At 38.9% G+C, this 11,991-nt stretch overlaps 1 protein-coding gene across 1 annotated transcript in view; it reads left to right on the top strand.

The window, feature by feature from the left end:
* Positions 1 to 1,826, top strand: part of VIPR2 (vasoactive intestinal peptide receptor 2) — a 47,312-nt gene extending 45,486 nt beyond the window's left edge. Inside the window, exon 13 of the mRNA XM_057416477.1 lies at positions 1,359 to 1,826. Coding sequence (XP_057272460.1) covers positions 1,359 to 1,532 — 174 coding nt within the window. The 3' untranslated portion in view covers positions 1,533 to 1,826. The remainder of the gene's footprint in view (positions 1 to 1,358) is intronic.
* Positions 1,827 to 11,991: the final 10,165 nt, after the last annotated feature.

The raw sequence follows: 11,991 nt of genomic DNA on the forward strand, positions 1-11,991 counted from the left end.
AGTAAGTATTTAGGGGTAATCTTCTGACAGAATCTAACCCCCAGAGTGGCAGCAGATTTTCTGCTTAGCATGTAGCAGCTTTCTTAATCTCAACTCAGGAGGATACATATAATTCCTTTTGATTTCAGCCACTTTTTAAAGTAGAATATACCTTAAACAGTATGCTGTGTCTCATGGGAGGCATCTGCCTGAAGAAGATGCCTTACATCAAGATTCCCTTGCACAGGGAATTGACATTCAGCTCTCATGAGTGCTATTCTGGTCTTTGAAATTCATGACATGCCTGATTTTCAGCTGATCATTTGATTCTAAGCTTTAAGTATATTTGATTAATAGCTAGATACCAAAAGCTAATGTTGCAGCACAAGTGATACGGAATGGATCATGAGAGTAGCCTTGGGGCATCTCCTCACAGACAGCATAGACACAGTCTTTGCTTCAGTTTTGTAATCTTCATAAAAACTCATTTGATACTCTAGAGGGAAGGGATGCCATCCAGAGGGGGCATTGACAGGCTTGAGGAGCAGGCCCCTGTGAACCTCATGAAGTTAAACAAGGCTGAATGCAAGGTCCCACACCTGGGCTAGGGCAGTCCCAAGTATCAGTATAGACTGGAGGATGAATGGATTGAGAGCAGCCCTGCAGAGGAGAATTTGGGGATACTGGGGGATGAAAAATGGGACAAGAGCTGCCAATGTGTTCCTGCAGCTGAGAAAGCCAGTTGTATCCTATGTCAAAAGAAGTGTCTCCAGGAGGCTGAGCGAGGTGCTTGCCCTCAGTATGAGAATGACATAGACCTGTTAAGAGTGAGTCCAAAGGAGGGCCACAAAAATTATCAGAAGGCTGGAACACCTCTCCTATGAAGAAAGGCTGAGAGAGTTGTGGTTATTTAGCCTGAAGAAGAGAATGCTTTCAGGAGAACTTATTGCAGCCTTTCAGTATAAAATGGAGGCATTATAAGGAAGATGAAGAAAGACTTCTTGGTAGGGCATGTGGTGACGGGACAAGGGGAAACGGTTTAAAACTGAAAAAGGGTAGATTTAGATTAGATACTTTGAAGAAATTCTTCACTGTGAAGGTGGTGAGACACTGAAACAGGTTGCCCAGAGAAGCTGTGGATGCCCCATCCCTGGCAGTGTTCAAGGCCAGGTTGCATGGGGCTTTGAGCAACCTGATCTAGTGCAAGGTGTCTCTGCCCATGGCAGTGGGCCTGGGACTAGGTGATACTCAAAAGTCCCAACCCAAACCATTCCATGGTTCTACTCCTAGAGGTCCCCATTTGAGAGCCAGTAAACGTAGAAAAGTTCCTCCTGTAAAAAACATTTTCAGCTCATCTTGTGCATCTTCTTTTAACACAGGTGCAAGGGGAGCTGAAGAGAAAATGGCGGAGTTTGTGCTGGAAGCAGACAGCAGGCAGAGATTACAGACTCCACAGCTCCTCGATTTCTCGGAATGGATCAGAAAGCATTTCTCAGCTCCACCGGAATTCAAGGGCTCACTCATTTATGCAGACAGAGACCACCATGATATAAATAAGCTAGGTCCCCCCCAAATCATGAGACACTGTGAGATATATCATTCATTATGCAGCTTGATGTGATACTTTAGAAAATGTACAGTTTAGTGCTTTGCTTTTCAACATGTTGGCATGTGGGAAATTGGTTTGTGCAGCCAACCAGTTAACAACAGAGACACCTGCCTCATGGATGCTTTCTGGGTTTTTTTTGAATGGTATTTGTATTAATTCTAATGTTCTCTTGCTGTTTACTAGCCATAACTGTTCAAAAACTCATTTACTATAATGGTCCCTTTACCCTTCAATATTTCTGCCATTGAACATATGCTGTTCAATGTAGACTACTTTGGTACATGCTGAAAAGGTTAAGATGGGAAGCAAGAAAATTTCTTACACTTTATTTATACTTAAGGAAACATTTATTTCCTTAAGGATTAGGAAATTCTTTCCCAATTATGGAAAACAGAATAAAAACAAAGAAATGTAAGATTATGATTAACCACACTAGGTGTTTAGTGTGCTAATCCAGGAAATAATGAACATTATGTATACAGGCACAAAAAGGCAGGCTTTTCGAAAAGAAAAACCCGGGCTAATTGTGTAATGACTTTCTACAGAGTTTGATTTCAATCCTATTGTTCCTTTCAAAAGTGCCTGGTTTTCTGTTTAGATGCAGACAGTAGGGCTAGCTTCGCAGTCAGAAAAGGCTACTGTAATAGTTTTGATTAAAACATCACCATTTTCCAGTAGTGCTGTTGCAATGACCAGTTTTTCTCTTCTTTTTAAAATCAGAGATTTGTGTTGATCTTTTATTAAGCAATTTTCTGAAGGGACGGTTTATTGCTACAGCAGTCAAGCATAGGATAAACAACTTTGGATAGCATATTACCCATTGAAAATATATTTTTATGTAATATTTTCATTTAAATATGTCTTTAGAACCACATACTTGGCAGCTAAACCAAGGAATATTGCAGTAAAGTTACAGCTCCCATTTAAGGAATAATGTAAAGTATTTTATCTTAATTCTATTCTGTATTTATCTGAGCTGATTTAAAATATAGCCCTGACCATGACTCCAGGAAAAAAAAAAAAAATTAGAATCCCTAAAAATTACCATAAAAGGCATAAATAGAAGGAATTCTCAACAAGGCCAAGCCTCTTATGTAGCCACTTTGTAAAAAAAACCCAAAAGACATTGAACTGACAAACTGACAGATTCTTACAAATATGCACAGGACATTTGCACTCTAAAAGAAATAAACCAAATGATGTTTAGTTTCCATGTCATATTTAACTATGTCCACTTTTAATGGCAAGTGGGAATAATATATATTTGCATGAGTTCCACTGATCCGTAAAAGCAATTGCCCTCATACTTCTCGTAACAGATTGTATGGAGCTAGCAGAACCCAAGGTCCTTGATACTGCCAGGTAGAAGGAAGAACAGGAGCAAAGGCATGTCTTGACAGGCATGTACATTCTTGAAAATATAACCAGTACTGGGAATATTGTTGGCAGCCATCAAACTGTCCATACACCTCTCGGTCTGATTTAATTTAGATTTTTATCAGTCAAACACTATTTATTTTAGTGGCATTACCCTGGATTAATACAAAGTCATGTCAGAGCAAAGATAGAAAAGGTCCCATGGTTCACATGAGTACTACAGAATGAGTAACATTGTAAATGTTATATGACACCAGCCTTTTTGTAGTAGATATCATTTGTGTTAAACAATGATCAGATCACTTGATGAATTGTTACTTTGCCAAATTTGACTTTATCACCTCCAGTCACTCAGAGTGTTTTCTGCTGTCACTTGGTGAAGTAACTATGAGATTCTGGAGTGGAGTAGGCTATCCAGTGACAGTCCCATGGGGACTAAAGATTTAAAGATACATACATGTATTTAAGTATATTCCCAAAGGCTTTAGACTCAGAAACCACTGCTAAACTTTATTCTTTTTTCTGGATCTCTGAACACTCTTATCAACAACGTTTTAACTGCACGTATATGAAGACATATCAGAGCTTTGGGGGCTGCTCCTATACCTAAATTAAAGACATCTGTGCTTCTTTGTCTGAAGTGGCATTGGGACTGCTCGGCTCCCTGAGACGAGACATGTAGAATGTACTTTTTTCCCCAGGTTTCTTGGGTAGAAAGGCATGCTTGACACGAATTCAAGCATACTCATCTTTATGTTCAAAGGAAGTTCTTTGAGTGAGTTGGCACACAAACAGAATAATAGTCTAGAAACAGAGATTACAAGCAATCAGTTCCATCAGTCTGTCTGCATGATGCATCACCAATTGTTTATAATTCGTTGTATCCTAGAGAAAACTATCTTTGCTCTAATTAGGTGAGCATGGAGAAAATTGCATTTTAATGATTTCTGGATTATAAACCAGAAAAGCTTAAATAAGAAAATGCATCTTAAGTTTCAATGAAACAGCGGTTTCTGTTAACAGGACGCAGATGAATTTGAACTGGATTCTACTTTTTGCATAGGGAGTAATGACATTAAAGACAACGAAGTTGCATCAGCCAGGGCATCACCATTCATTCTGAGTGATTCTGTCAGCATTACCTGCTGCCAATGTCTGAGAGACATAGATTACTCTCCAGTCACTAACCATGATTAAAATATAAATATATAGTGAGTGCTGACTTAAATTTTTCGCTGCAGAGTCCATTTCTGCTAAGTGCTCAATAAGCTCAGGTAAAATTCATCTGCCCTGGTTTCAGTATCTAAAAGCTAAATGTCTGTCTCTGAGCTAAAGACTCTTTTTCAGTGCCTTCCATAGTCATCCTAGGGACACAGGCACTAGTTGAAGATGATTTGTCCCAGGTTCAGCTGGGCATCTAAGGTAGGTAAGCTGAAACATCCTTTTTCTCTATACTTACTATAAAATGAACCCAGGGTGGCTGGCTAGTACTTACATTTCTTACTCAAATTAAGTAAGAGGAATCTCTACAGAAAAGATTTGATGTTTGATTATCTGGCTAATATTACCCAGATACTCCTTTTTGAGCCAGGTAACCTGTATTGGCCAAAGTTACTCTCTGAGAAATGTGTAGGGTGATTCAAAAGTGCAGGCAATGGAGGATTCCTCAGTTCATTTGGAAGGGCTTCCCTTGGCTGACTGCCTTCTCTGACAAAACCAGTAGCCTTATGTTCCATTTTGGTCTGCCTGGCTTCAGCTTCCAACAATTTTTTCTTGCTTTGGGTTAGGTGTTTTGCTTTTTGTCTTTTGCAGAGGAGCCATATGGTAAAACAAAGTGCTTTAGACTACCAAAAATTTTCTTTATGTGAAGTCTTTTGAAAATTACTCGTTAAATCATGTTTTGATTTCCTCTCTGAGAAACTAATGACAAATATTTCAAATTCTGGTAGCAAGGCATTTTCTCAGATATTCTTCTTGATTCTCTTCTGTGTCCACTCCACTCATAATACCTTCAACCAAAAGAAGCAAAGAAATGCATACACCACTGACCGTATTTCTTACTCCCATTTGCAGCTCAGCTGGTCATACCTTTGAAGTCTTGGACTTAACACAGTCCTTTTCACTGACCAGGAACTGTCAGGTGTCATGCAATGGGATTATTGCTAACATGGTTTTTGCCATATAAACTTATACCTTTCTATAACATGTTGGCCTTGGTGTCTGGGTCAGGTGCATTAATGTGCTTTGCAAAATAACTTTAGGAATATGGAGAGTGCCCATTTAGCCAGAGTGCTGGCTTTCATGAAAGTTTAAGAATTTGACGTATGTAAGTGAGAACTCCATGCAGTCTATCCTGGAGTGCATGAGATTCCAACAGTTGCACCTGAAACGCATGGTGATGGGTGCTGCAGGTACCCAGCTGAGGAACTACCCAGTTTAAGCATATGTTGAAACTGTACTGTAGCAGTGGTAACTAATTGGAGGCAAAAGGCATTACAAAAAGCCTTCTCCAGTCAAGCTGGAGGCAGCCTGCTTCACTCTGTAGCACCTACTTCATGTCCTGATTCACCCCAGGCAGGCTCCCTTTGCCTTTGACATGGTGAAGGGGAAAGCAACAGGCACAGACCCTCAGCAAACCAGAGAATCTGTCTGGAACAGCTTTATGAAATAAGGCATTGCCAAGCAAATATCTCACACTGCATGTGTAAAGACTGATGACTCACTTGCGTTATTTGTCTCCTATTTTATGAGTTCTAAAATCATCCTCTGTTGACTGTGAATTTGTCCATTTCAGCAAAGCAAATGTGAACAAAGTCTAAATTCACTTAATACAGATCTTTTTCAGACATCTCTAATGAAGAATCAAGCATCAAATATGACTAAGAAAAAGGAAGAACGACAAGTAACCTGCAGAGAACGCTGCTATGTATATAAGGGGTATTGTCCAAGCAATTACTGTCTGTGCATAGTGATACAGGAAATACTTTTACTAACATAAGTACCTTCACGTTACCATGAGTGCCTATATAAGCTGCTGGCTGTCAGTACAACCCTGACATAACCAAATGGCAGAAGTCAGTACGCAGTGCTATTCTGTTGATGAAAAAAAATAACAACAAAAAGGTGTTCTAACATGTATGTTACAGAGTACAACAGGATGACAGTTAAAAGCAGGTTTTCTTGATATGGTTTAACCACCTTGTGTTGAACCTGGTTCCACCCAATAACAGTAAGTAGTTAAATCTAAGTCAGTAACATTTCCATTGTCAGATAAACCAGTGATTAAAATGTCCCAACCCCTTTTATTTCCCAGAGCACTCTAGTAAGTTTATGATAACCTGCAGCTTTTTTTTCCTGGCACATTAGTATGAGTATTGCTTTGAAATGCTTTTTTCATCTTTGTGGATAACTTTTTATCTGTCAAGTATGATAAAAGTTAAAGAATATGTAAATGAATGTGATTATTTTTTACAACGTGTACAGACCATGATGTTGTATAGATTAATGTGTGTAAATAGATTTCATACTGTAATTCGGTATACTTCTGGTTTTGCTCTTTTGTTCTTTTCTGTTTTCAGTTTTTACTGTCACATACCTAACAGCCTTCTCTGAGATATGTTATATATAAAGCTGTGAACAAATGTTTACATCTTTATGCTGTTAGTCATAATAGTAGTTAATAACACCCATAATAGACTGAAGAGAAATCAGAGAATAAAAATTTTAAAAGTTTTGCACAGAAATTCTGTTAATGTTTCAAACAAATGCTGAGGCTGCTTCTCCCATGGGAATGGGCACAGGGGAGAGACACACCAAGGCAAGACTGGCAGTGGTGGGTTGCTGGGGGGGCGCAGTGAGGGAGGTGAGCACACGTGGAGGAGGAGGTGGCACCTGATGAGGCAGCGTATCTCCCTGGCAGCAGTACCACGAAGGGACAAAGGGTGGAGTGCTGTTTTGCTGTCTGTCACATCCCCTGCTGTACATATCTCTATGCATCACAGAAGCTACATCACCAACAGGGGTCTTCTGACCCTTTGAGACACCTAAGCTCTCATCCTCTCCCATCTTATGTGTGTGCCTGTATTAGCTCTGCCTATCAGTCTGAATCCTTTTGCAATCAATTATGTGACTGCAAAGCACATCAGTGTCCTCACCCATAGGCTTGTCCTCTCTCCTGATTGCTAATTGGGTAGCCCCACAATCAGATCACCTTCATGTCTGCAGGTGGGTTGCTTTAGGGCTGATGATCCCTAAAAAAATAGATCCCTTACAAAAATTCTGGAAAATGTTAACACTACCAGTGCTGACAAACTCCTGTAGGTAGAGTAACGGATGACCACAGAATAAAAGCATAAAGTATTGTTGAGGGGAGAGAGTGAGGGAGCCTGTACTCAGCAAACACTTCTATTGCAACTTCTGCATGGTTACGCTCAGCAATATCAGCTGCAGGAGTTTCTTAGCTCTGTGCTTGTAGCCACTGGCCTGCAGCCAGGCTTGAATGCTGCACAATTAGTTATGTCTGATTGTAACGGGAGGCTTCTAACTGGGACATTTGAAAAGGTAAAGAAGAATAGTGCCTGGGATGGTGAAAGAGCCAGAAAGCCTGACTGCTTTCTCCTCCTCTCTGACAGAGAGCTGAACCAAAGAACTGCACCAGACAGCAAAAGAAAAGGTATTGCAAACTGCGTGCATGTAAGTTTGTGTATGGATTTTAGAACAAGGTTGCTTTTATAGGCCATCTTATTTTCTCTTGCCAGTGCATAAGCCAAATCCTAGTCTAGCTCCCAATTCCAGTTCCATTAGCTTGTAGCCAGGCTGAGGTCAGCCTTTAGGTGATGGTGACAATCTAAACTGGGATTTACACAGACCACAGGGAGGAACTGGGTGGGCCTGCGTTCAGGAAAACCCTCAGTCCATACCACAAGCTGTAGTCTGCTGTAGAAAGGCAGAGTCTGGGTGTAGCTGCCCTGCAATTTTGCATTGTCAGTGGAGTTTGGGGGTGGCTTTTACTGCAGTGGCTCCATAGCAGGAAAGAAGTTATTCCACTTTACAACGAGATTGCAAAGGATTGCCAAGGAATCTTGGACACTGCAATGGTACTGAGTTAATACAAAGTTCCAAATAATCAGACCCCACGTGTCCAACTGAATAAAATAAAACGCTTTTTTAAATTAAGTTCTGTTTTTTATAATTGGCTGTATTTTAATATCTTCGTATTAACACCATAGGCTGGGATATATTGTGAGCTAGCTGACACGTAATTTAGGTTGAACGATTGTATCAAACCATTTAATAAGTAAGTATATGTTGTATCAAACTAGTTATAGATTTTTCACATAGGAAAAATACATATTTTTCTAGTAATCCCATAGAATATAGTCAGTGCTCTGGGATATTCAGCTAAATATGAGTATTGGATTTGGAGGACAAAAGAAATTGAAATGAAGAGCTGTGCTTTATGTTGAAGCCCTTTTTTCTGAGCTGATGCCTTTGTAATTGAGACTGCTTCTCAACACAATCCGGTTAAACTGTGAAATTATCTGTTCAGAAAGGCTTTATTTAGCAATAGCCCTCAGCTGCTGCTTATCCCTGGTTTCCTGCTTACATTCTTCACCTGCTCTTAATTAGCGCCTTGGGCTTTGGCTGCCTGTCTCCATAGGATATGAAAAAACACTCTACAAATAATGAAGAAATCAGAAAGCAAGATTATAACAGCATAATTAATAATGAATCCTGACTACTAGGGGACATTTTGTTATACAGAGCTGTATTCATGAGGAGCAATTTGAAAATTAAAATATAATGTAAGTAATACAGAAAATTGTGTTGCAGAGGATGATTGTGTCTTAGCCTGGTGATGAATTGGACAATTTAATCATTCCTGCACATTCTAGCTTCTGTTATTCAGATAAGTACCCAAACCATATGTCCTGTTTTAAGAAAGACTTAATTTGACCTTACTACTTAACAATAAAAACATGAAGAAAAATACCATTTCCCTCAAATACCCAACATCTTTAAAGAATCATTTTCATTTTGCCTGTAAAGACCCTAACATCCTGTTTCTTGGATTAAGACAATAATTTATCAATTTAGACAATTGAAGGTACCATTTTGTCTTATAATATATGGAATTAATATTGTTATTATGTTTTTTAAAAAAATCCTTTAGAAGTCCAGCATAAACACTGCTCGGGTTATAGCTCTGGTTACTTGTCCTCATGCCTCAAATATGAGCTGGCACCTGCTCAGAAGACAGAGGCAATACTGGGTTTTTGTCATTGAGGCCCAGTTTATTTCTACCTAGCTTTAAACATCTCAGTTAAGTGTTCTATTTATAAATCCTCTATCCTCTTTTTTGGCTGAATGTAAAGCCAAAAATGCAGCCCAAGCACTGATCCTGCCTCTGGGATATCTCATGTCCTGCTGTAATGGGGGGTTGCGGTAGGGATCTGCACCAGGGATGCCTGCAAGGGACTGCAGAAAGAGAGCCATGTTCCACAGTGAGTTCAGCAAGCTCTGGCAGTGCTGCTGCCATAACACACACATTTCCCTCTCATTGCAGTCTGACAGGGTTGTGCTATAAATGTGCTCAGGTTTTCCCATCTTTCAGCTGTTGATGAAATCTGAATCTTAATTTAAACCACGTGATCACTAGTTTTATTGCCCCACTCCCATGACATTCAGTACGAAGACATTTACTTTACAACTGTGTCTAGCTTCACTGCAGTGAGATATTGAATGGATAGTGATGTTTTGAAACAGCCTAATGAGGAAGGGGAAGGTTTTTTTCAAAAGGATTAATGTTAAGTAACAACTGTTCTTGGTTGCACGAATGTTAGCAGAAGGAGTTTTTTATGGTTCTGCTACCTATGCAGATTTCCATACAAAAGTCAAATATTGACTGGCAGTGCATAAACTGAGGCTGGAAGTCAGAAAGCTGTTTATAATCACCAGAGGAGTGAGGTTTTAAAAAAGCCTCATGGCATCTAAGGAAAATTCCACTTTTAGATTCCTGTTTATATGACTTAGAGGGAGTAATACTGGTATGAGTCTAAACGAGCAGGGGATTAGACCTCAGGACCCATGCACTTACACTTCCTACACTGCCATAAGACTATGGGATCTTAACTGTATTAATATGTCAAACGTTTTGGACAGAAATAGGAAAACTTAGAAAAAAGTTACAAACTTTTTCAAATCTGAGAGTTTAAACACGTAATGGAATCACAAAAATCATTAGGTTTTGATCTCTTGTCAATTGCTACCATAAAACTCTCTATTAAGGCTATTTCAGTCATTTGTTTCAGCTGTATATTTATCTGATATGGTTGCATTGTGCCTGGAAGAACAGAAACTGCTGTTGATGTAGATACTTTGGAAGAAAATAGGAGTACTTTAAAGAGATTTTTAGTCTATCTTCTCCCTCTATTGTACTCTGTATTCATCCCTAGACTAGAAAAGTTCTTCCAATTACCTATTCATATACTGATCCATGAATAGTACAACCATACTTCTATGTATGTTCTCCAAATGTCTGGGCTGAATAGTTTATTTCCTCTGAGTTGTAATTATTCATCTCAGCATTTGGCAATGTTTTTGAGTGGTTTTCATTTTCCTCATGCAATGTGTCATCAGGTTTAAAAAATAGTGGTTTCTTTGGACAATGTGGGTACTAAAGTATTTGGTTAGCTCACATAGTGGAAAGGGGCTTCTGACCTTCACAATTAATTTGCTGCCTAGTACGTTTTAAAAATTGAGATTAACTCAAAATGATAAATTAAAAGAAAAACATGCAGAAAAAAAAGATGTGAAGTTGGGGAATAAAATGGGGTCAAAAGTAGGTTCTTTGAGGAAATCAGATTTTACTTCAGGAAGGTGAAGAGTGAAGGGAAGATTAATTTGAGGGGCCCCATGTAGTATGAGAAGGGTGGAAAAGGGTTGAGGTAGGAAGTCAGGTGCTTCGCTGAAGATCTCATTTGAGTCAGTCACTACTTGTCGACTGTTTTCATTGGGAACTATGAATGGCCTTTCAGAAAACTTTCTATTATTTATGTATGAAGCTAAACTAGAACCTAAATTATGAGAAATATTGCACTGCATATAAACCCTGAACAGTTTGCAGATACATTATACAGTCTGAAAATTTCAGGTAATCGGGTACAATCTACCTATCAACCAATTGTCTACATTTCTGTCCTCCTAAACAGAAATTTTACATATTTTTGGTGACATGAAGGCCTTTTTTTTTTTGGCTTTCTAAGTATGACAGAATGAAAACTTTTTGGAGTAAAAAACAGAATTGGGAAACAGTGATTCATCTTTAGAGATAGAAAAGGCAAAAGCCTTTCAATCCACCAGACCAAGAAAGCGTTTTTACACCAATAAGCAAAGAAGGTAATACATCTGGGATGCATTTAATATAAATCATGATTCTTGGTCTCATTACCAAACTTAAACACTGTGGTATTAACTATGTCAGCTGATGGATTATGTTTGCTGTGATTCCCAAAGCCAAAGTCAGTATTGGAAAAATAACATTCTCTAGACTTTCATATGGCTTGAAGTATTTCCACTTTATCAGAGATTTTTTTTCTGGACCCAGCATGGTTTTATTCTTCCATTCTCCCAAACCAAAACACAGTAATATTGACTTTCAGCCTTTCACTAGTGTCCAGTTTGTACCTGTTTAATTGCAAATGATTCTCTAATGGTACAATCCCTGCAGCCAGCGGGCTGCTACCTGTCAAAGCATAGCTCAAAACCAGCTAAGCAGAATGCCAGGTTTTTATAATGGCTTATTAATTTGCCTTTCAGATTGTACTTGCAAATAGTTAACATTTTGTTTCTTTATTAATCCAACTTAAAGTTTGCCATCTACCTTTGTAAAGCCATAATTTCAGACACACAGAGTCAAATTCTGGCAACATAACCTATTGCCTAGTCCAGCCTCAGCTATGTCTCGGCTATTCCTGGCATATTCATTCAATCTGTTCTTCATGTTCCTCAGCAATAGGGACAAAACA

This window comes from Pezoporus wallicus, unplaced genomic scaffold (genome assembly GCF_028554395.1).
Source record: "Pezoporus wallicus isolate ANWC-B61680 ecotype Strahan unplaced genomic scaffold, APGP_CSIRO_Pwel_v1 contig_3847, whole genome shotgun sequence".
NCBI lineage: Eukaryota > Metazoa > Chordata > Aves > Psittaciformes > Psittacidae > Pezoporus > Pezoporus wallicus.